This window comes from Eptesicus fuscus, chromosome 14 (assembly GCF_027574615.1).
Source record: "Eptesicus fuscus isolate TK198812 chromosome 14, DD_ASM_mEF_20220401, whole genome shotgun sequence".
Lineage (NCBI taxonomy): Eukaryota > Metazoa > Chordata > Mammalia > Chiroptera > Vespertilionidae > Eptesicus > Eptesicus fuscus.
This window is the reverse complement of record NC_072486.1, coordinates 20764665-20790862: the sequence shown is the minus strand read 5'-3', so window position 1 is coordinate 20790862 and position 26198 is coordinate 20764665. Positions and strand designations below refer to the sequence as shown.

At 40.8% G+C, this 26198-nt stretch overlaps 1 protein-coding gene and 1 pseudogene across 1 annotated transcript in view; both read right to left on the bottom strand.

Moving 5' to 3' along the window:
- Window positions 1–23632: 23632 nt before the first annotated feature.
- Window positions 23633–24864, bottom strand: LOC103292423 (ribosome biogenesis protein NSA2 homolog; annotated as a pseudogene).
- Window positions 24793–26198, bottom strand: part of VWDE (von Willebrand factor D and EGF domains) — a 44558-nt gene continuing 43152 nt past the window's right edge. Inside the window, exons 21-23 of the mRNA XM_054726162.1 lie at window positions 26013–26108; window positions 25170–25265; window positions 24793–24871 (exon numbers count right to left, since the gene is read on the bottom strand). Of these exons, the coding sequence (XP_054582137.1) occupies window positions 24861–24871; window positions 25170–25265; window positions 26013–26108 (203 nt within the window). The 3' untranslated portion in view covers window positions 24793–24860. The remainder of the gene's footprint in view (window positions 24872–25169; window positions 25266–26012; window positions 26109–26198) is intronic.

Below are 26198 nucleotides of genomic sequence, written 5' to 3'. Positions count from 1 at the left end.
GCCTCCTGCACACCCGCTACTGTGGATCAAGATCGAAACCCAGATATGTGCCCAGTCTCACTGGGAATTAAACCGTGACCTCCTGGTTTATAGGTCAAAGCTCAACCATTGAACTATGCTAGCTGAGCTACAGGTTTATAATTTCACTAGAGACCCAGTGCATGAAATTAGTGCATGGGAGGGGGCGGTTTCCTCAACCCGGCCTGCACTCTCTCCAATCTGGGATCCCTCTCACAATCCAGAACCATTGGCTCCTAACTGCTCACCTGTCTGCCTGCCTGATGCCCCTAATTGCTCCCCTGCCAGCCTGATAGCCCTAACTGCTCTCCCCTGCTGGCCTGATCCCCCTAACTGCTCTCCCCTCCTGGCCTGATCACCCTAACTGCCTATCTGCTCTCCCTTACTCTCCACACCCTTCAGATGCAGGTACAGGTGTACTGAGAGCTCTCCGCTGCAGCCCCACCCCCATCCTGATTGGTCATTACGTGATGGCGCTCTGGAAAATTTGCATATTTCTCTATTATTAGTATAGATTAGTATAGATAGTTGAACTATATTTTAATCTTGCTGAAATATTATAAATAATTTCCTTTATGTGAGCATTAAAATATTTTTTGACCTAACAGCTAACAACTAGAAGCATGCATTTCAAGATAAAAAGTTGTCATAGTAGCACTTATTACTATTTTATTTCTGTCATTGTCAGATAGTTAAAAGCACAGTCAGGTCAGAATGAAAGCCCAAGAAAGAGAGACTGGTTAGAGATGCTTTGGAGTGGACAAACAGACATAGTTATTTCTCATCTCTAGGACCTGGTGAGACTATGACAGGTTACGTTTGTTGAAATAATCATTGGGTAGACCAGGGTAGTTGATTAAGCTTTCCTACTAATAATTAAAAGTAGGCATGTTGAGAGTGAAGAAATAAGCTCTGGAAATGGCATATACATGCTTCAGTTTCATTGCACTTTCCAGGGAACCTAAAAATGAACCTGGACTACTGCAGTGCCCATTCTCATATGTATTAAAAGTATGTGGTCACCCGGGTGAGCCCAAGTGGCCCTGGGTCTGGGAGAGGCCAAGTGTCCCTGGGTCCGGGTGAGACCATGTGTCCCTGGATCCGGGTGAGGCCTCGTGCACCTAGGCCCGGGTGAGCCCAAGTGGCCCTGGGTCTGGGAGAGGCCAAGCGTCCCTGGGTCCGGGTGAGACCATGTGTCCCTGGATCCGGGTGAGGCCTCGTGCACCTAGGCCCGGGTGAGCCCAAGTGGCCCTGGGTCTGGGAGAGGCCAAGCCTCCCTGGGTCCGGGTGAGACCATGTGTCCCTGGATCCGGGTGAGGCCTCGTGCACCTAGGCCCGGGTGAGCCCAAGTGGCCCTGGGTCTGGGAGAGGCCAAGCGTCCCTGGGTCCGGGTGAGACCATGTGTCCCTGGATCCGGGTGAGGCCTCGTGCACCTAGGCCCGGGTGAGCCCAAGTGGCCCTGGGTCTGGGAGAGGCCAAGCGTCCCTGGGTCCGGGTGAGACCATGTGTCCCTGGATCCGGGTGAGGCCTCGTGCACCTAGGCCCGGGTGAGCCCAAGTGGCCCTGGGTCTGGGAGAGGCCAAGCGTCCCTGGGTCCGGGTGCGACCATGTGTCCCTGGATCCAGATGAGGCCTCGTGCACCTAGGCCCGGGTGAGCCCAAGTGGCCCTGGGTCTGGGAGAGGCCAAGCGTCCCTGGGTACGGGTGAAGCCAGATTCTGGGTCCGGGTGAGGCCGTGCGCCCCTGGATCCATCCGGGTGAGGCTGGGTCCCAGGCCCGGGTGAGACCACGTGCCCCTTGGGTATGGGTGCCCCTTAGTCCGGGTGACGCCGTGCCCCTGGGTTCGGCCGAGACCAAACCAGAGGGAGTCGGACCTCCATTACCACCATTTGTCCACCATCCAGAGCTGAGGGGTCAGTGCTGACATGTACACATAAGGAACTACTGGACATTGAAATTGGGTCTCAAAAGAACTGTTGGTCCAGGGGGAAGCTCGCTACAGATTGATTCATTTGCCTGTCAGCATAACTATTATTGCTCGTCTCACATTCAGTTCTTATTAGTATATATCTAGTGACATATGATCTCGGGGAAATGATGAACAACATAGAATGAGGAACCAAAACAGAACCAGAAGCAAGGAGGCATCGATTGGACTATCGGGCCTCAGAGGGAGGATAGGGGAGGGTAGGGGGAGGGTGGGGGGGAGGGGGAGAGTTCAACCAAAGGACTTGTATGCATGCATATAAGCCTATCCAACGGTTAAGTTCAACAGGGGATTGGGGCATGCGTGGGGAGAGGGGTGGGATGGGAATGGGGGGATGAGGACAAATATGTGACACCTTAATCAATAAAGAAATTAAAAAAAAATAAAATAAAAAAAAAAAAAAAAAAAAAAAAAAAAGTATGTGGTCAGGGAGTGTTTATAAAATACTAGTGGCCCAGTGCACAAAACTTGTGCACCTTCAAAGGGAATTAATTAGAGGAAATATTTTAATATTGCTATTTGCCCTTTCTCTATAATAGAAGTGTCAGAGATGAAAGAAAATTAGTAAAATGTATATGAAATCTCCCTCCTGTCAGAGTCTGGGGTGCGCCGAGGGACCTAGAGTCAAGTCCCCGCCCACCACTCGCACACACTTCCCAAATGCAGGAGACTCAGACCTGGCCGGCCCCACCCCCATTGGATGAGACCCAGACCCAGCCGGCCCCACCCCCGTCAAGCCCCTCCAGGTGGGGGTCACAGCCTCATGGCACCGGGCAGGGAGCGCAGCCTCAGGTCCCCCGTCAAGCCCTGCTGGGTGGGAGGTGTGGCCTGAGGTCCCCCATCAAGCCCCACCATGCAGAGGACATGGCCTGAAGTCTCCTGGCCTAGTGCTGGGCTTATGGGGGTGCGGCCTGAGGTCCCTCGCCCCAGCCAGGCACCATGCAGCCTCAGGTCCCTGCTATTTGGTGGTGACATTACAGTGTTCTGGCTAATTTGCATATCCCTCTATTATTATATAGATTATTATATAGACAGGGGTGGAGAAGTTTTGTGCTAATGTGACAGCTTTCCTTTATGGTGTGTAATTAGTTTCTTCCACTTATTTTTATTCTGTTTGTTTTTCTTAACTTACAATGATTCTTTTTTACTTTATGTATGTCATTAATATAAAGTAATTGCCTATAAATAAGAAATAAAACTGTATACAAAATTAGCAAAGCACTTTTATGATTGGCATCCATCTTTTACATCAGTAAGAAAAAAACATTGTGGATTATTAATTCACTTTTCAGTAGTCTTTATTTTTCTTTTTCTGAAAGCTTGTTTTGATGGGGAATATAAGACATTTTTAGGGGGGGCTAGCAATCTGAATCTGTGCCAGTAACCTGCCTTCTAACACACACTCTTGCTAGCCAATAATTAACTCCATTGATGTCTGTCCTGTCTTGCAGAACCTGTTTCCCAGAATACTCCCATTTTACAGAGACCATAAACCATGAACCATACACAAACCCTGGAGCGGGTTATCAGCTCTGGTACCAGGCCAGGCCTTTGGGTGTGGTCTCACGTCCCCCATCCCAACACACAGGGCTTTTCGCAAAGCCCAAGAAAGGTCTGGAAGTCTGATCAATATTTGAGGGACAAAGAAACCAAAGGGTATTAAGAAAAGCTTCCACCATATTCACTCAGGGATTTGGAGAACTGAAACCCTGAGTCACTGAACTAGTACATCTGAAAATAAACTAGTCTGAAAATAAATGGGTTTTTCCTGGATCTCTGAGAACTCCCTGTGTATTTTTCAGTTGCCTGGTAAATTCTGTAACGTGATCACATTAGGCCAAATCTCTAAACATTTTTTTTTCTTTTTTATGAGATTCTCCATTTCCATTCAACAATGCCCATTCTGTTACCAGAGGTGCTACATTTGGAGAATTGCTCTGCCCCTTTTATTTAGAGTGGAAAAGGGTTTGTTTATTTATCTTTAATATTCTTGAAGCAATTTCACATAAAATACTCATGATGATTAGCATGGCAATATTCAGGTGAAGCAAACATGATTTGTTTTTCCTGATTTATTTGGGAATTGCTCATTGATTCTGAAGAATTCAATTCAGTCTTGTTTTGTTAGGGACAAAAATAGAATATTGGGGACTAGCTATAGTTATAAGAAATATTAATGATGCTCTGTTAATCGTGATTGCCTTGTTCTGGTTAAAAAAAGGACATTCTAACTTGGATGGGAGTTGTACACCCCTAGGACCTGGGAGTCAACCTTGGACCTAGGAGTCAACTTTGGAATGTGGTCCATTCTCATTCCAGAACCGCCAATTAACATGGAAAGATTAACAACCTTGTTGCCAAAACAATGGAGTCAGGTCCCAGCTCCCCATGCCTGTAATTCCTACTTCCCCAGGTCATCTTTGTCCTTTGCAGAGCAGATTTTCTCCCATTCTGCTGGCGGTATTGGAATAAATGCTCATATATGATTCAACCCTGTCTCTGCTTAATTGGCTCAAGTAGTGACAGGCAGCCCAGACCCATTGGTTGTCCCATTGCAGTTTGAGGAAAAATACCCTCTGTGCTTTTGTGTCTTTCATAAATAAAAGACCAGCTTCACAAAGAAGTAAAAACATTAACACTATTCAGGTAGAGAGAGGGAATAAGTGCTCTGACAACTCTCTTCTCCTGGACTTAGATCTCTAAGATTCAGTTCCTCCTGGCTGTTGGACTGAGGGCCTCAGGTCTTCCTGGTTTGGCTGGAGACCTTCCTCAGTTCTTGGCAATATATAATTCTTTTCATAGATCTTTTCATAGATTAAACTGACCTCTTGGCAAATGACTTTCTTCAGAGCAAGCAGGATGGAGCAAGAGGAGAGTGTGTGGAAGAGAGAGAGAGAGAGAGAGAGAGAGAAGCTCTAGTAATTTTATAACCTAATTTCCAAAGTGACAGTCATTACTTCTGTCACATTCTGTTTGTTAGAAGTGAATCACTAAATCCAGCCCACCCTCAAAGCAATGGGATTACATAAGGGTGTGAATAACTGAAAGTGGTAGTCGTTGGGGACTATCTTACAGGTTGCCTAGCACAGGCAATAAAAACAAAACACTGGACAGTAGTTTGGGGTGGAGAGAAGCAGGATTATAAGAAGAGCTTAGAGGTTGGCATTGGCACATTTCTGAATTGGATGATTGAATTGTGGGTATTCATTTTGGTATGCCTTTTAACTTTTAGAGATACAACATGATTTTCCTTCGTATATATAAAATATATATTTTTTCAAAATGAAAGAAAGAATTCATCTTCTGAAACAAAAAAAAATCTGTACATATTCAAAACTGACCCTTAATAACTTTAGTTTCTACTGAAAATTAGCCATTGCATTTCATCTGATTTATGAATTCTGGGGAAGGTCACTTCATTCCTTCATACCTTGGATTATATATGTCAAACGAATAGTGTGTTTTAATTCTATCTCTAAAGTAAAATGTTAATGAATTCATTTTAAAGTATCTTTAATTCAGTCTTTTAAAGCTTCCAAAATTTTCACATTAAAGGCACTCTACAAACTTATAAGAAGAAACATTATTTTGTGGTGTCTTCGCTTTCATAAATTTAGGCAAATGTGAGCTCTGTGTTTGAATTACTCAATACACCTAACTCTTTGCTGTAAATGTGACCTCTAAATATTAGAATTAATGCAAACAAAAGAACTTGGTTCTATCATTTTGATATGTAATATTTCTCTCCCATCTATCCCATTGCCTGGTATTATCAGAAATACAGTTTGATAACATGAATCAAGCTAATAACATTATCCTATGACTGATTACCTGTCCAGTTTGGCCTCATGAAAATTCTGAGCAATTAATTTTAATCTTACGATAACACTCATGGGACTGTAAACCATTCTCATTAACTTAAATTCACTGGTTTCCAACTTAAATATACTGTATATGCAGTACTGAATTAGCAAAATTGTTTACTCTAAAAAGAGTATAATTGTAAGTTTCACAACAAAAATTTAATGAAAATGACACAACTTTTTAAATTAAATTTATTGCCCCTTTTCAGTTAAGAAAAACTATGTAGCAGTTCTTTAATTTATATTATTCTGAATTTCTCTTAATTGGTATTTTAAGAAAGCTTCATTGTTGTAGGCAAATGAGAGAGTCTACAAAAACATAAATTACAGAATAACTTATGTGTGGGATCCCTTGTCACGTCCCGCGTGTTTCAGAGATCCCTTTCAGGTCCGGTTTCTGGAGAAGGCCGCAATCAAAATGAAGAGAAGCTAGAAAAGAATCAATTTGGGAAAATGTGGGGCCAGGCGGGAGCCCACCTCTAGTGGGAGGACTACCACGCTCTGGCCTTTGCTATCCCTTTTATTAGAGTTCTGAGATACACCCATTGCCCTTAGGCAGGTAATTCCAGTAACAGACAGATGATCTTATCAATAAGGATTTACATGATTATTTGGTGGGGAAGTTGCCTCAGTTACCATTGTCTCAATTAGATAGGGAGTGGTTTGCCCTGACCTTTAGCTTCAAGGTTGACCAGCCTTCCAGGGTTCCCTTTTCACATAACTACCAAGTGACAATGTTCGGTTTCCGGCAAACTTACGACTGCTATACAATTTTAAGCAGTACAAATATATATGAAGTATTAAGTAAAATCAATTTAAATCAATCCTCAGTTCCTAGTTCCACTTACCTGAGGTAACAAATTTTAAAAACTTGATGTTTGTCTTTTTAGAAATGTTCTGTTATTAAAAACATATATGTGTTTACATATATGCAAACACATACACATTTTAAAACGAGAGAGTACCATAATTGTGGTCTGGAAATTTGCCTTTTCAACAGTAAATAGCTGTATTTATAAGATACATCTCTACGTGAATCATGGTTTTATGACTGTATAAAAATTACATAGCTGAATCTATAATAATTTAACTATTTTTCTGTTGATATTATTTAAATATTTTATGTATTATTTTTTTATTTTCTAGTATTAAAAAAATGCCCAAATAAACTCTTGGCTCTGAAATTATTATTCTAATCATTAAAATTAATTATTAGAAGAGTAATATATCAGAGAGTATTATTTAAATATTTGATGTCCTCCCTTAAATTGCTGTATCTTCCAAAATTCCTACTTACAGGTAGGAATTTCATAGCATTGCTCTTAATAGTGGATGTTATAACGCTTTATATTTGGGACTCAATAAGAGGTTACAAATCTTGACTTTAATTTTCATTGTTAATTCAATTAGTATTACAGATTAGCTAAAGAATTCATAACAGTATGCCAATTTCAACTCAAATGAACAGCTTAAAAATAGTTTTAAATATTTTATTTATTCTAGCATAAAAACCATAATATGGTAGTGTAAGAGTGTTTATTTTTCTCTGGCCGTTTTGTACATATAAACAAGAATTTGCTTTTTGAAAAAATAATGAGCAGCAATCACTTTAATTAATTGCAATGCGGCTTTTACAAAGAGCTTGGGGCCTAATTAGTTAAAAATCTCATCTGTAATATTTTCAACTTGAGTAGTCCATCAGAAGTTACAAACTGATTATTCATTTTAGTGTCAACCATGCTTGTCATTTTAGTTTCCCCTGAGGGCTGGGGAACCTAACTCTCTTTCTAGAAAGTTGTGTTTAGTGATATGCACTGGCTGAGCCTGTAATCTGTCTGCTTCCATGGATGGGTAAAGGATTTCTGTGTTTTAGCACAAACTCAGTATTTACCCACCGGGAAGTCTATCATGGAGTTAAAACAATGAGAATAGGAATTTTCTCTTAATAGTTTGGTTTCACAGTAGTTGGAAGGTAGATCATCTAAGAAGAGCTCACAGGTAGTGCTCTGGCTGGCATCTTTGTTTTCTCATTGCAGGAGAAAAATAACATCAGGGTATTTCTTGGCTGCCTCCTTTTTAATGTGCATCTAAGACTGGAAGCTTTTTCAAATATATTATGCATCAGGACTTTATCATTAACTGTAAACTGCCTTCAGTCTGCTCTAGCCCATTGCCCTTCTTGATTCAACCATATGGCTCTAGAAAAATCTCTCTGCAGAGCCAGGCACACAGCCATATGCCAACCCTCAAAACGAGCAATTCAGGTTTTATGCTCTGGCAATGCCAATTTCCATTTCCTACAGTTATTTCTTCTGCTATAGGGAGAAAAAGATAATGAAAACATTTCTTTTTAAAATATTTGTCCGACCCATGCGAAGCATGATGCATTTTCTCTGGGGAAGGTGCTCGTGTTTTTGGCCAAGCTTTGCTGCTGCCTTGTAACTTTTATCCTGGATTGAACCATTCTACGCTTCCATTGTAGGCCTCTGTGTAGGAAATGAGGTCAGACTATACTGTAATTTTCATGTCTAATGCTTTACTTATTTCAGTTGTAATGCTTTAGCAGGGTATGCTTATGGCATTGCACTAAAAATGGCTGAATTCTTTGATATGGAGAGATAGGTTTCAGGTCAACTCCAAAGAAAGAATTGCTTGTTATCACAAGAAGGGATTTAATAAAAAGATCCTGTCCATTTCCACAGTCCTAAGAAATTGTCAATCATCAGTTAGAAAGCATCAGCAGAGAACACTGGCGTGGCAAAGAGTGGTCAGAGTAAGGGATGAGCCATTGGCTGCTGCCATCTCCATTAGCTAATATAGGAGGTATCATCAAAGTCTTCCTTAGAAATAAAGGGCAGGTCTTGGTGGCTAAAATCTCAACTTGGGGCCATGGAAAAAGGCAAATCCTAAGAAGTTCCTAATCAGAGCCCTCAACCACAGAGGAACATCTCAGCTCAAGAAGCAGTGAAGGAAATGCAGATGGAGACCCTGAGATCCTAGAATGAGAATCCAAACTAGATCATAAGGCTACTGCTAGGCCACACTAGCACGGATTCCCATTGATTTCTTGGTGAGGAAGATTGAAGCTGAATAGCAGAATTCACTCTGTAAACGTTTGATCTTCATCTATATTTATTTATCTAGCTATTGTAAATTGGGATTATTTTCACTATAATGTTTGTGTTCAGGAAGTCTTAGTATTTTTTTCAAGTTCATAATGTTTCAGGTCAAAGGTTCTCCAGGCATTGCCATGTACAAGATATATAGCTAGGGGACCCTCCTTACTTCAGACAAAATCATGGTGCCAAGAAGGAGCATCTTCAGGAAAACATTATCCTTTACAAAGACTTTTTTCTTGCCCTAGCTGGTTTGGCTCAGTGGATAGAGTGTTGGCCTTGGGACTGAAGTATCCAAGGTTTGATTCTGGTCAAGGGCACATGATCCCCAGTAAGGGGCATGTAGGAGGCAGATAATCAATGATTCTCTTTCATCATTGATGTTTGTATCACTCTCTCCCTCTCTGAAATCGATAAAAAATATATTTTTTAAAAAAGTTTTTTTTTTTCTCTCAGGGTATGCTGCCTATTGATTTATGATTATTTGTCAGTGACAAGGAAAAAAAGATATCATTTTGAAGTACCTGAAATTATTGGCTGTTTTAATTGCTAGAATTTTCCAAGTTCAATGTATATATGAAAAACAAAAAATGTTTCTGCTTATCTCAATACCACTCACAACAATTTTAATCTCATCTATATTGAGGAAGGCACCAGACTTCAAATGAAAGTAGCATCCCTTTACTAGCACAAATAGGGATTGTTAACTGCACTCAGTCAAGTGGCTACCGTTATTGATTAATCACTAGGGGTAACAAATATTTCTAGGCTCACAGAAAAGACCCATGTTGTGTCAATGAAGAATTTTATTTTTGAAAAGATGTCATGTTTGCACTAAATGTTTAATATGCTCCATTTCCAAAGTTGGATTTTTTCATTTCAGGCCCGTTACCCGGGAACTGAGTATCTAGCACCATCTGCAGGCAAAGATCTGCTAATTTCACAAAAGCTTTACCACTGAGGTTAAAATTAGTTCCATATGATGGCGAGGGCCGTGCTTACAATGAAAATATAAACGGAAATGCTATCTAGTTTGTCTTCCTTTCATTCTCTCGGAGCGTTCACAGTGGCCACCTTTCTGATTGGGCCCAGGGGCGCAGCGTCTAGGGTCCACAATACTTTTAAAGGCACATGGGAACATTTTAATCTCTTTTAAACTCAGAAGTAAAAATGAACTTCTAGGTCAAAGAAAAGGTTTTCACATATGATGTGAATATACCAGTCCATCTTGTAGAATATAATTTTTAATGTTTTTAAGTGGAGAAAGGGGTCTGGGAAGACACACGTGCCTAGGGCCCACAAAGGCCCTACCGGCAGGCTGATTGCTCAATGCTGAAGGACCACAAAGAGTCAGGAGCCATAATCAACTTGTAAATCCTTGTAAATCCTTGCCAATTTAGAAAATTTGTCATTATATGTCAGCTGCTTTTAGCCTTTTTGTCTGGTTCTTACTAATGCTATGCCAGAGTTGATTTAAAATGTATGTTCACGTATCTTTCTTTTTTCTCACATATTCTTTTATCAATGCTTTTAAAAATAAATTCTTTAATTAGGGAACAAGAAACACTAGTATACAGTAATCATTGGAAAACCTAAAATCCAAATGAGGAAGTTTGTCATCATTTCCTAGAGTGGTTCCACTGATTCATTTTTTAAAAATATATTTTTTTATTGATTTCAGAGAGGAAGGGAGAGGGAGAGAGATAAAAACATCAATGATGAGAATTACTGATGGCTGCCTTCTGCCCACAACCCGAGCATGTGACCTGACTGAGAATCAAACCGTGACCTCCTGGCTCATAGGTCAATGCTCACCCACTGAGCCATGACAGTGAGGCCACTGATTCATTTTTAGCAACAAAAACATATAATAAAACCTGGATACTGGTTATTTAAAAATATATATTTTTATTGATTTCAGAGAGGAAGGAAGAGGGAAAAAGAGATAGAAACATCAACGATGAGAGAGAATCATGGATCAGCTGCCTCCTGCACACCCCACACTGGGGATCAAGCCCAAACCCAGGCATGTGCACTTACCAAGAATTAAATTGTGACCTCCTGTTTCACAGGTCAACACTCAACTACTGAGCCATGCTGGCCAGGCTATATTGGGTACTTATTAAATGACACTCATTGTGAAAAAATTATCCTATATAATAAAGAGGTAATATATAAATTAACCCTCATGCCCTCACAAGATGGCTGCCTATGACCAGACTGGCAGGGGGGTTAGTGAGGGATGATTAAACGACTAAACAAGTAGGCTGTGTGGGGCGACCAGACTGGCAAGGGGGTTAGTGAGGGACAACCAAACGACTGAACAGCAGGCTGCGTGGGTGACCAGACTGGCGGGGGGTGGGGGGGGCAGTTGCAGGCGACCAGGCCAGCGGGGGGGGGGGGCAGTTGTGGGCGACCAGGCTGGCAGGGAGGGGTCAGTTGGGGGTGACCTGGCCAGCAGCAGGGGGCAGTTAGGGGAGACCAGGCCAGCATGCAAAGGCAGTGAGGGGTGATCAGGCCTGTAAGGGGGGGGGGGCAGTTAGGGGCTACAAGGCAGGCAGGCAGTTGAGCGAATAGGAACCAGTGGTCCAGGATTGTGAGAGGGATGTCCAACTGCCGGTTTAGGCCCGATCTCCAGGATTGGGCCTAAACCGGCAGTCAGATATCCCCTGAGGGGTCCTGTATTGGAGAGGGTGCAGGCTGGGCTGAGGGGACCCCCCCCCCCACAGTGCATGAATTTTGTGCACCAGGCTTCTAGTTTATAATAATCTCATTTTAAATTAAAAACACCCATTCCTTCTTACAAGTGAAGGAATTAAGCATAGAGGGAGGTGAAGCTCTGTGAAAATCCAGGCATGGCTTTTCTGACATGAATTGAAAAAAATAGGGAAAGATACTCAAGTAAGATCCCTTATCAAGTGATCGTGAGCCATTAAAGTCATTGAAAATTCTTGGCTTTTAAGAACAGTAAGTGAACCCAGTTTGAGCTTCGACCTGTGAACCATGAGGTCATGGTTCGATTCCTGGTCAGGGCACATGCCTGAGTTGTGGACTTGATCCCCAGTGTGGGGCATGCAGGACGCAGCCGATTAATGATCCTCTCTCATCATTGATGTTTCTAACTCTCTCTCCCTCTCCTTTCCTCTCTGAAATCAATAACAATATACTAAAAAAATAAGTGATACTATGCCATTGAAATAAATAATAGCCCTCCATGTGAGACAGATATGCATTCAAATACAGCCACTCAAATGTAAACATCAGGAGACTGAATAGACTTTTCTGGTCTCTGGCATCTTCATCTATAAAGTTTAGAGAATTGCTGTATTTTAAACAGAGGGTCAAAGAAAAGATAAAAATATTTGATAACACAAATATCTCATGTAAATTTTAATAGGAATTAAACATATTAAACAATGTCTACAATCTGTATTTTTTTGGTAAATGATTTATAAGGTAAATGTTGAATGTTACACATTTTAAAGTACTTTTGCTTAAATTCTCAAAGACTCATTTTCTTCAAAGTATTTTCCAAATAGTTTTGGGTAAATTTTTTTTCACAGGTAATAGGTGTGAAAATAGCATAAAAAAATAAGCAAAAAATTAAATTTATTTTCCATAAATTTATTAAATTACTTTCTTTTCTAAACTCACATTATGTTTCTAAAACATTACTTTCATTTGCATGAGTCATTAGCTTTCATAGGAGTGCTTTTATATAAAATCTGTAAACCATAGCATTTCTTCATTATTAACGTATACAGGTCTATTAAACCCTATGTAATAAAAGCCTAATATGCTAAGTGTCTGGTCGTCCAGTCGTCCATTTAACCAAAGTGTAATATGCTAATGATATGCTAAGGCAGCTCAACCGCTCACTATGACATGCACTGACCACCAGGGGGCAGATGCTCCAACCAGTAGGTTAGCTTGCTGCTGGGGTCCGGCCAATTGGGACTAAGCGTGACAGGCCGGACATGCCCTGGAGCCCTCCTGTGGTTCCTCATCAGCTGGCCAACTTCACATGTCCCTCCCCGGCCCTGATGTGCACTGGTGGGGGTCCCTCGGCCTGGCCTGCGCCCTCTCACAATCTGGGCTGAAGAACCCTCCCCTCGAGTGCACAAATTTTGTGCACCGGGCCTCTAGTCTATTATAAATGGATAGCCTACTGATTAATATTTTAATGAAAGCTTGGGATTTGTGGTGTGGATCTAGGAAATATTTATGAAAAATTTAAAGTGTTGATTTACATCCCTGGCCAGTTTTGCTCAGTGGATAGAGCATTGGCGAAAGGATTGAAAGGTCCTGGGTTCAATTCCAATCAAGGGCATGTACCTCAGTTGCAGGCTTTAACCAGGTGCATGCAGGAAGCAACCAATAGATGCATCTCTCTCATCATTGATGTTTCTATCTCTCCCTCTCCCTTTCTCTCTTAAGTCAATAAAAATATATAAAAAAATAAATAAATCAAGTGCTGGTTTAGACATTTTAGAATCAATCCCTGGGCAATGCTAACTTTTTAACCATAAAAAGTATATATTGAAAATCAATTAAATAATCTACTGACAAGTTCGCTCTATTGTATATCAAGCAAAGGTGGCAAAGAGACAGATATTAAAATTATCTCTATTTCCAGAGTAGAAATTTCAGTTCCAATTGTTAACTTTAAATTTTTTTTTCATTTTTATCTAGAGTACTTTTTCTTTCTAGTACTCATACTATTTTCACAAGAGCTTAAAAATTTAAGTACACACTAATTGTTAAAGGTTTATTTTGCATTTATATGTTTGTGTGTTTTATAACAAAATAAAATATCATGAAATGTTATATTCTCTTAAATAATTCTTTAAAACTTTTAGCAAATATAAAATGATAAATCAAAATCTTATTAATTCTGACATTAAATTTTATTACTTAAAAGATTCTTATCAAAGTTAGCAATAATTTTATTCTGATAATGTCTCACTTTATCTTATACTTTAGACATGGCTCTTAGGAATGCTTACTCTTTCTACTTAAACAAACGAAATGAGCTTTGTTTTAAAATAGGTATGTTCTAAGTGCCCATCAGTAGAGGAGTGGATAAAAAGTTGTGGCACATTTACAACATGGAATACTATGCAGCTGTACAAAAGAAGGATCTCTTACTCTTTGAGACAGCATGGAGGGACCTGGAGAGGATGATGCTAAGTGAAATAAGCCAGTCAGAGAAAGACAAGTATCACATGATCTCACTCTATGTGGAATCTAAGTAACAAAATAAACTGATGAACAGAGTGGATCCAGAGACATGGAACAGAGTGTGGAATCTCGGAGGGAAGGTGGGGGAGGCTGGTGGGTGGGAGGTGATCAACCAAAGAACCTGTATGCATATATGCACACCCATGGACAATAGGGTGCTGAAGGCCTGGGGTGGGGATGGGGGTGGGCTAGAAGGAGTCAATGGGGTGGGGGAAGGGGACATATGTAATACTTTCAACAATAAAGGTGTTTTTTTAAAAAATATATATATATAAGTAAAAAAAAAAAAAAAGGTTTTCCTTCATCTGATGACATCTTTTTTCACCCACTGATCTCAGGGTGCTGCTTGAAGAGGGCCAGACGGTGATTTAGCCAGCCTGAACTCTCCTTTGGGATAGTAGATAAGAGAGGAGTTGGGGAGGAAATTCGAAATGGTTCTATGAATACCCATAAATGGTAGTTGTTTGTTTTTTTCCTTTTAAAGAGAAATTAACTTTCCCCCCATATTTTAGGAGCCAAAGAAATATTAAAAACAAATGAAATTGATCACACCAATAAGCAATAGAATAAAGCTAGAATGAAAATTGAAGTAAAGAACTTGGGAGAGTAGGTTATAGTAAAGCTGAACATGTGGTCCTTGAGCTAATCTTCTTGTTTTTTGTTTTCCATTTTCTTCCCCATGACTTCTGTTCTCTCTTTTCTTGGTTTCTTGATTTTTAATATGGTTCTAGCTGCCGTCTCAGGAGCAACATTAATGGTGATGAAGATGATCTGCGATTTATCTTAAGAGAAAGGATTAAGTTGGTAAAGAAATACATAAAATTGAAATGTAGAGAAGTAACCTACTGTAGTATGGTACCGTGGAATTGAAAACTTTTGAACTCATAGGGCTTTCTGTGGAATAAAAATCTCAAATAAAATAATACATATATTTAGGTTACCTTCAAAAGGAGAGAACTCAAGATTTTATATTTACTTTTCTCAACAATAGCTAATCAAATAAGTACTCAATTTTTGTTTCTGGTTTTCAACCCATGGTAGTATTATGATCTTGTGTTTTTCAAAATGAGGGTCATACACTTGCAGGCTGAACACAGTGCTAGGAGAAAAACATATATATGTCTACTTTGCCTCTAGGCCAGCCTGATTCAGTATCACGCTTCAAAAAGAAAATTCCTTATTATTTTTCAAGTTCTAGTACACCAGCATACTTCATGATCTTTTGGATTTTTGAAGTGCTAAGCAGCATATAATTGCTTTTTAAATTAAAATAATAATTAGAACTTAAAGCAATTTTTGAGAGCTCTGCAATTTTTGTTGTAATCATTAGATCCACCTGGTATGTGTAGCAATTAGGACTATAATATTGGCTGTTATACTTAGAATTTTAAGATTGGGGACCGAACAAAATTCAGTTTAATCTTTTGAACACAGATATGATCACAGAAACTTCTAAAATATATGTTTATGTAGCACTGGCCTTACAAGTAAGTGTGGGACAATTTCAGGAACTCTAAGGAAGCTTCTATTCTTCCTTTGCTTTTTTGATTTCTGAAATACAAATAAATCCTAATTCTAATGATATAAAGAGTCTTTTTATTGATTGCCATGAAAATGATTTTATTTTACTTTTTTACTCTTTCCTATTTCTTTTGAAAATTATTTTAATAGAGAGCAAATAAAGAGAAAGAACTGTCAAGGAAAAGAATGAGGATTGACAAGTCTTTAGTGGCACATGATGCACTGAAAAGTGGCACATCATGCCTCTGTTTACTCAAAATAGTGACTCATTGATTTAAAAGTGATAGATTTTATTTTTACTCTATTGATGAGATATTGGTTAATAAAATTATATGGGTTTCAGGTATATAGTTATATAATACATCATCTGTATATTGTATTATGTGTTCACCACCCAAAATCAAGTCTCTTCCACTACAATTTATCCCTCCTTAACCTTCTTCTACCTACCCCCACACCCTTCCCCCTAATAATCATCATACTCAGCCCCCCAACCCAACACCCCTGAGGTTGGTATTGATATCTAATATTTGACCAAAATATAAATTAGTGCTGTCTTAAATCTGTATTATAAATACTTGCTCTCTTTCAGATCCAGTGCCATAAAATACTCCATAACCTTTGATGGTTGTATCTACACATTGAAATTCCTTAAGTACACATCTAAACTTTGAATAATAAGGTAATTATAATTGCATAGAATAATATGATTTTTAGATTTAAAGGCAAATAGTAAATCCTTGTATTTTTTTAATTTTGGAAATAAAATGAAATAAAACATTAACAGGTAGGTATCAGTTACTAAGTAGAATATCTGAGTAGAGAGCATATGTCAATATCTAATATTTGTTTTCTGTTTAAAATTTTAAACACCTGTATTTTCTTTTCACATTTGACTCCAGAATATCCAGTGCGGCAAGAACACACATTGGGAAGTACACATCTGCTTCCATAAAGACACTTTTGATTGCAAATTGCTGCAATACACACATTTTTATAATTACTATCTTTGACACAATTGCTTGTGATATATTCTATTCTGGTGGTCTTAAGCCATTCAATGAATCAGCTATAAAAATAGTCATCAGAACCTCTGAGTGACCAAGTGCACTCCTATCTTCCTGCAACCAGAGTGGAAACACACACACACACACACACACACACACACACACACACACAATCACACTCACACATCAAAAAATAAATCACCCAAAACTCAACACAACAGTTTTACAATTTTATAAAGACATTACTAAAGCACACAAAATTTTTATTGACTACATTTTCAAGTATTTAAAATATATCTTTTTGTTATCTTTATTTTTAAAAATATATGTTTTTTTATTGATTTCAGAAAGGAAGGGAGTTGGAAAGAGGATAGAAACATCAACGATAAGAGAGAATCATCAATTGGCTGCCCCCTACTGGGGATTAAGCCTGCAACCCAGGCATGTGCCCTGACCAGAAATCAAACCGCAACCTCCTGGTCCATAGGTTGATGTTCAATCACTGAGCCACACTGGTTGGGCTTCTTTTTGTTAGTTTTAGAGAGGAGATTCAAATCAATAACATAAGATGGAATTCATGATTTGCTTTTAATAATTTAGCAAAAACTCTAAAAAGACAATTCAGTACAAGTCAGAGAATGGAAAAACAGATAATTTTATATACCATCATTAGAAGTTAAAAGTGAAACAACTCTATGGGAAACATTCTAAAGCCCTAGCTGGTTTGGCTCAATGGACAGAGCGTTTGCCTGCGAACTGAAGGGGCCCAGATTCAATTCCATTCTAGGGCACATGCCTGGGTTGCGGGCTTGATCCCCAGTAGGGGGCGTGCAGGAGGCAGCCAATCAATGATTCTCTCTCATCATTGATGTTTCTATCTCTTCTCCCTTCCTCTCTCTGAAATCAATAAAAATATTTAAATTTTTTTTCAGTGTCTGTACTGGAATTTTTTTCCTTAAAATCTCTCCTAGTGAAATTTAAAAATATCTCTATTCCAATATATCTCAATATCTATCTATCTATCTATCTATCTATCTATCTATCTATCTATCTAATCTACCTTTCTACCTACCTATCTATCTACCTACCCACCTATAGAGAGAAAATTATTTTTTTTGCAGTTAAATATTGTTTTTTATTTTATAAGTAGGAAAAGTTCACATTTTATATAAATTTTACCTGAATTAGTTACCCACTTTCTCTCTAGCATGTTTTTTTTAATCTTCATTTGTAGAGATTTTTACGGATGTCCCTTTTTTCCCCAGTCCTGCCCTGCCCCAGGCCTTCACCACCCTATTGTCTGTGTCCATAGGTAATCCATATATACACATAAGATCTTTGTTTAATCTCTTCCCACCCTCTATTCCACCTTCTCTCTGAGAATCGTTAGTCGGTTCCATTTTCATGCCTCTGGTTCTATTTTATTCACCAGTTTATTCTGTTCATGAGATTTCTTATTCATTTATTTTGATTTTTAGATTCAATTGTTGATAGATATGTATTTTTTGCCAGTTTGTTGTTCATATTTTTTATCTTTTTCTTTTTCTTCTTCTTCCTCTTCTTAAAAAATACCCATCAGCATTTCATATAATACTGGCTTGGTGGTGATGAACTCCTTCAGCTTTTTCTTGTCTGTGAAGCTCTTTATCTGACCTTCAATTCTAAATGATAGCTTTGCTAGATAGAGTAATCTTGGTTGTAGGTCCTTGCTATTCATCACTTTGAATATTTCTTGCCACTCCCTTCTGGCCTGCATAGTTTCTGTTGAGAAATCAGCTGACAGTCATGACACTTAGTTACCTTCTCCTTTGTAGGTAACTAACTGTTTTTCTCTTGATGCTTTTCAGATTCTCTCTTTGACTTTAGCCCTTGACATTTTAATTGTGATGTATCTTGGTGTGGTCCTCTTTGGGTTTCTTTTGTTTGGGACTCTGTGCTTCCTGCACTTGTAAGTCTATTTCTTTCACCAGGTGGGGGAAGTTTTCTGTCATTATTTCTTCAAATAGGTTTTCAATATCTTGCTATTTCTCTTCTTCTGGCACCCCCATAATGTGAATATTGATACGCTTGAAGTTGTCCTAGAGGCTCCTTACACTATCTTCATATTTTTGGATTATTTTTTCTTTGTGCTCTTCTGGTTGGGTGTTTCTTGCTTCCTCATATTTCCAAATTGTTGATTTGATTTGCAGGATCCTCTAGTGTACTGTTGAATCCCTATATATTATTCTTTATTTCAGTCAGTGTATGCTTGATTTCTCACTGGTCCTTTTCCATTTTTTTTGGCATTCTCACTAAGATCCTTGAAAGTCTCACTAAGTCCCTTGGAAGTTTCTAGAAGATCCTCAAATAAACTTATATCCATGATTTTGAACTCTATATTCAGTAGTGTGCTTTCTTCCTTTCCTTTCATTGTGACATGTTTCTTTGTCTCCACATTTTGGCTGCTTCCCTGTGTTTGTTTCTATGTATTGGGTAGAGCTGCTATATCTCCTTGAGTTAGTCGAGTGGCCTTGTGTAGTAGGTGTCCTATAGGGTGCAGTGGCTCAGCCTCCTCAATCATCTGAGGTAGACACTCTAGGTGCACCCTTTTGTGGGCTGTGTGCACAGTCTTGTTGTAGTTGAGACTTGATTGCTATTGGTGTCACTGGGAGGAATTGACCTCCAGGCCAATTGGCTGTGAGGACCAGCTGCAACTACAGTGGGAGAGCTGCTGTGCAGGAGACACCCCTATGGAGCAGGATTTGCTTCAGTGGGGCTTTGGTGCTCACTGAGCCTGCCTCTTGAGTGTGTTGCTTATGGATGTGTAGAGTTGTAATCTGGTATGATCTGACACTGACCACTGGGTACACTGGCTCTGGGTTCTCCAGGGAGGAGTAAAGGCATCCACTGCCTGGGGCCATCCAGCAGGAGCTACAGAGAGATCTGCAGATTCCTCCTATTTGTATCAGGTTTGGGAGTGCCCAGGGGAGACCCAGCTGTGAAGCAAGGCAGGCTGCTGCTGGTGCCGGGTCTTGGGCCTTTTATTGATTGGTTTGGGGCTCCCTGACCCAGCTGCAGCTTGTTTGACAGATTTTACCCTGAGCAAGGAGAGGCCATTTAGGTGCAAAAGCTGCTGCTCACAATGTGGGGGGTGGCAGGTGGGTAAATTGGATGAGGTGGGTTCTCAGGGAATCACCAGGGTGGAGCAAACAGAAATGGCTGCCAGTCAGCCCTGCGACCAACCAGGGAGGTCCCAGCATAGGAACAATGATGCCTGAGAGCACCTCCATCCGGGAGAAAGCTGCCTCCAAGTTCCTGCCCCGATGCCAGACTATCCAATTCCTCTTCATATGTGTCTGTGTCCCCCAGAGCCTTGCCCTGGTGTTGGAGCTCAGAGGAAGCGAAACGTTGTAAGTTCAGTTTGTGCACCAGCCTTTTAAGAGGAACAGCTGGGTCTCCAGCAGTCTCTGAGTCACTGAGCCCCAATCCGCACTGGTTTTCACAGCCTGCAGTTATGGGGACTTTTTTCCCCAGCTCTAGGACCCTGGGCTGGGCATCTGGTGTGGGGCTGGGACCCCTAGCTCCTGTGAGTGGCCTCCGCAGAGATGATCTTGCTCCTGATTAAAAAAGCGGCACAGGTGGGTGCTAGACCAGTCGTTCTGCACCTCCGTACCTCCTACCAGTCTCAGTGTGCCTTCTTCTTTACTTCTATATGATGGTTGTTCTGTATTTTAGTTGCAATTTTGATGTGGTTGTGGGAGGCGACGAGTACGGGAGTTTGCCTACACCACCATCTTGGCCTCTGAGAAAATTCTTATAATAGTAATAACTTCTAAATAAATATTCTACATAAGGGGGAAAGGCCAAGTGAATTATAGTGTTAGTATTATAGAACTTAATATATCATTTAGAGTTTGTTTTTAAGGACATGGAAATGCTTTTAAATAATATTGAGTGAAAATAAACATAACATAAAATTATCATCACTACACTTACTTTTCATGAGAGAGGTATCTGCTTCAATAGCTCATACTGAAAACTGGTATAATTCAAGATAATACTCCCTTCGGTATAAATGGTTGGCCAGGTTGTGTAATGCACAAGCCGCACAGCTAAGGAAGCACTGTTCACATCACAGACATCATGGATTGGAATACTTATTAAACAATTTTCCTGAAAAGAGCAGTAGGACATCTTGTTCAAATAATGTCATCAAGCCTGGCTAGCATGGCTCAGTGGTTGAGCATTGACCTGTGAACCAGGAGGTCACGGTTTGATTCCCAGTCAAGGCACATGCCTGGGTTGTCCGCTTGATCCCATGCAGGAGGCAGCTGATCAATGATTCTCTCTCATGATTGATGTTTCTATCTCTCACTCCATCTCCTTCCTCTCCGAAATCAATAAAAACATACCTTTTAAAAGTGTCATCAATATTTAGATGGTTTCTGGATAGTTGGAAATAAGGCATTTTGAGGAAGGGGATTTTTAAAAGATACACATAATGGAGGAGCATTTGACATATTGCCGCCACCCCCCTACCTCCACACACACACACACACCATCAGTTTGGCTCAAAGAAGCTCATAAAAATTCTCTGCAGGCCTGGAGGGTCCTTCCCTCACGTGGCCTGCACGTTTCTTATGTCACGTGGCCTGCACGGTTCTTACCTCACGTGGCCTGCACGGTTCTTACCTCACGTGGCCTGCACGGTTCTTATGTCACGTGGCCTGCACGGTTCTTATGTCACGTGGCCTGCACGCAGCGCGTGGAGCGTCAGGCTCTGAAGAAGCCCGCAGGCTTCCTGCTTCCCATCCCACGAACCCGGTGAGTTTCTCTCAGAATTCCCGGCCTCCTTGCTCTAAGTAGCAGGCCATGACTTCCTTTAAGCGGTTCTTCAAAAACCCTCCGGGGGGATAAGGGTTGAGATACCCGGGGAAAGACTAAAAAGGGTGCCGCTTTCAACGGGCTTTTTCGTTGGCTTGCTCACTGCGAGTCTAAACAAAAGTTTGGCTGGGTCCCTGAGAGACCCACCTCTCCCTTCCCAAGGAGAGAGGACACTGTCCCCAACCCAAATGGCCAGAGGGTGACGACGTTCAGACCTCACCCCCTCGGCACCTCGAGTGGCCGCCGTGGGCGCCGTGGGGCGTGCAGTGAGTTCACAGCCAACCCAGAGCGGCGGGTGGGCGGCGGCCCCTGGACGGGTGCCCCCAGCGGAAGGGCTCGGGCAGGGGCCGGGTGCCCCCAGGGGAAGGGCCGGTGCCCCCAGGGGAAGGGCTCGGGCAGGGGCCGGGTGCCCCCAGGGGAAGGGCTCGGGCAGGGGCCGGGTGCCCCCACGGTAAGGGCTCGGGCAGGGGCCGGGTGCCCCCAGGGGAAGGGCTGGGGCAGGGGCCGGGTGCCCCCAGGGGAAGGGCTCGGGCAGGGGCCGGGTGCCCCCACGGTAAGGGCTCGGGCAGGGGCCGGTGCCCCCAGGGGAAGGGCTGGGGCAGGGGCCGTGCCTCGGGAAGCGGGTGGCTCCGGGCCGGCAGGTAAGCTCTGGCTGGCCCTTGCCCGGGTGTCGGTGAAGGAGAGTTTTTGTGGAGTTGGCCTGAGGAAAAGCTACCTCCTGGGCGAAAGGCAGGGCTAAAGGATACCCACTGCATGTGGCTTGTCTGGAGACATGCATATAGGGCTGGTTTTCCCTAGAATTTCGTTAGACCTGCAGATCTCAGAATTATCCTGGGAAATCATGCCTCCGAGGCTAATTCTGCACGCCACCGCCAGCCTCTCCTTAGCCCTAACGTGGCTGGCCAGGACGGTGTGGCTCAGTGGCTGAGCATCCACCTATGGACCAGGAGGTCACCATAAATACATATATTTTAAAAAACCAAAAACAACAACACAAAAAAAACCACTAACATGGCTGAAATGAGGATCCAGTGATAGTTCTAAATTAACTTTCCTGTGCACAATTAGAAAAAGCTGGCTATAATGTTAGGCAGAATGAATGGGAAATGTATTGGTCTCTCCAACCTTCAAAAAGAGGATTTAGCTAAATCAACTAGGAGGTCATTTAGGTGTTAACCCAGTTCTTTGAGGATTAAAAATGTCCGTCCTGCCCGGCCAGTGTAGGTCAGTGGTTGAGTGTCCATTCTTGCACAAACTGATCAGGGCACATGCCCGGTTGGGGGCTCAAAAGCCAGTAGGAAGCATGCAGGAGGCAGCTGATCATTGTTTCTATCTCTCCTTTACCCTTCCTCTCTGTAAAAATCAATATAAACCTATTTTTAAAAATTTCTGTCCTAATTTTATTTTATTTTTTAAAATTCTCACCAACTTCAATGTGACATAGAAACATCGGTTGTTTGAGACATGTAATACTTTAAACAATTAAAAAAAAAAAAAAAGAAACATCGATTGGTTGCTTCCCACACGGGGGAGGGAGGGAAAGGGATTGGACCTACAACCCAGGTACATGCCCTTCACCGGGAATCAAACCCACAACCCTCAGGTGCATAGGCCGATGCTCTAACCACTGAACCATGCTGGCCAGGGCTGTCCTAATTTTAAAAGGGGGATGGTCATGTGGAACTTGACTTTTCATGGAATTTACAATATAAATTGTAAATTTGGATTCAGTTGTCCTTTTATAAGCTAGTGAGTTATTCTAATGGTCAGATGGTTTCTGTTTGTGTCTGTCCATGTTGTAAATGTGAGATAATTTTCTACCTCTGGATGGTATTGTTAAAAATTAATTCAAAGGTGAGGGCTTGTGAGATTTGGGTATTCTAAAAGTCTCAGAAATATAGAAGCTAACTCAAATGCTTTTCAAGTTCATGCGATCTAAGATTAATCCTTAGTAAATAAAAGCCACCTTAAGTTTGTTGGTTCAAGTAAAACAGACATTTATTTTGTCCAGTTTAAAAAAAATAATTCCATGTTAGTAATTGACTTTTAGGTCTATAAATAATGTTTCCAGAGGTTATAAAAAGTCCATGCCAAAGGATGCTAATTGCTTACTTAGTTTTTATTAGAAATTGAGTTTCTGTTGTTCTTTTTTTTGCTATAATTGCTTTTTTAATCATTCAATTTCATGAACATCTAAGTGATAAACAGACCCCAAAATAAAGAACAGTTTGTAAAACTGGGCCATTTTAATGTTCTTTACAGTAGAATAAATAATTTTCTTGATGACTACAGACATGTAAGCTGTTTGATAGCACTCAGAAACATCATAGTAAAGGAGTTTTCCTGATTGGTGCACAGTCTTCAACAATTACAGAGTTACTTGGATGAAACTGCTGTCAAACCAGGGAGACTGCATTTGTGCACCCATCATTTTCAGGACTGTTGGTAACCTGGGCTTATTTTCCCCAAATAACCTTGCCTTCTAGTGTCACAAGGCCCAACTCATTCACGTTCACCTCGATGACAGCACTTTTGGTAATAACACCCAAAGTTGTATAAAGTGGGGAGTAGGGATTTTTCTCTACACTCAGTATTGGCAAGCAAAAGGTAGCTTTCAGATCAGGATGTGTTACATGGGCCTTCTTGAAACCTAAGTCCATTGACCTAGTGAATCTTTCATATTTAGGTGGTTTTCGAGTGAAGTTATCTCCAACAAAGCAGACTTTAGTAACCATCCTCTTCCATGCTTTTTTCTTTCTCTTTCCTGTTCGAATAACTTTTAATGCCTCTGTTTCTCCCTGGGCACGAACTTTGGGCAGAGGGACTTCCCATTTTCCCACTTTCTCTTTTCCTTTTTGTTTAATCATATTGGAAAGTACGTTAGCTCAGGACTGTCCCTCTCTGTCCAGTAGATACGCAGGTACTGCTCCTTGTGGAGTCTTTTCGTCATTCTTTTGTTTGGTGTTTCGTTTTGCATGCATCTTGATCGTCTTTTTCATTTGTGTTTTCTCAGCATGGCGCTGTTTGTGGTAGAGCTTCGCCTTCAGACCAATCATCTTTTTTTGCCTTCTTTGAACGTTCATGAACCTCTCGACCTTCCTTCTTTCTCTTTTTTTCGTGATAATCCAAACGAAATCCATAGAGCTTCCAGGGTAACTCAATATGCTCGTTATGTGTCATGGTGACGGCCGCTGGGCCCCCGGGTGCAGTCCCCCGGGCACGAAGAAGCTCTCGATTCTCGGGTCTCAGAGTCTTGCTAGAAATTGAGTTTTAAGGGTTTAAAATCTCAATAAATGTAGGAATAACTTGGCGGTATTTCAGAAGGGCCCCTGGAATACCTCAAAATATTTGAAATTGCATGGGAATAATCGTAAAATTAGTGATGAAAACTTCTAGGGTATATTGTATGGATAAACAGTGGTTGTAAATTAAACAAATAGTAGGGGCTATGGGAAACCCAAGATGGCTGTTCGGTTCTTCCCTGCTCTCTGGCTAATCAATAACACAGATGGAGATTCAGAATCTATCATAGAAAACGAATGCTGTACGCTTACGTATTTGACACTGCATTCCTTCCCAGGTGGCAGGACAATGGCATATACTGGGAGCAATGCATTCACCACCATTTTTACATTTCTGAACGCAGATAGCTGCAAATAGAAACATAAACAAGTCAAAGATATAATTTACTAAACAAATCCTATCATAAAACACAAAAATGTTCATTAGAGAAATAAAATGACAGTTAAAAGTCAGTGATGAAAGGATCTTTTCCTTTAACATTTTATCCAGAATATTTCCAATGTCACTACTTATTCTTGATTTTATTGGTTGTATAATGTTCCATTGATAAAGTGCATAGTGATTTAACTTTCCTCCAATTATTAGACATCATATTGCTTCTCATTTTTCTCTTTGACCAATATGTTATCATAGCTGCTCATTTTAACTAATAATTTATAAAAAGGAAAAAAATAATATTTGAATGAGGAGAGCTGCTATCATTTAAAAAACTAATCCAGTTTGAAAGCAGTGGCACCCACCTTGGGAGGTTCTAAATTGGTTGGTCTGAGATGGAACCATGGAATTAGTAATTTTTAAAACCTTCTCCTGACTCCTGTTTAAAACTAGAAGTCCATGACTTAGAGACTGGCTATTTCTCCTGGCAATCGTACTGGGCAGACTGGAAAACACAATATATCTGCTTCTTCTACTAAATCGAAAGAATAAGTTGAAAGGATTTGGCATTTTACTCAGATTCCTATTTTTTTAAAAAGATATCACTTAAAATAGAAACACATAAACCAAAAATAAAAACAAGGGAAATGTTCTTTGTCTTAAATTCGAATTCATATTCACGAGATAACGGAGGTGTTAGCACTGAGTTTTCCCCTTACGTGTGCTGCAGTGTTTCCCTCTCCAACCAGAAGGACAAGAGCACATGTTTGGTCCCACACATTTTCCTCCATTCCCGCACATGGGATCACAGACACCTTAAGGTAAAGAGATGAAATGTCAGGTCTTACAGGGCAGTAGTTTAGCTACTTAATGTGTTTGATTTTCCTGTAGTTAGCAAATACATG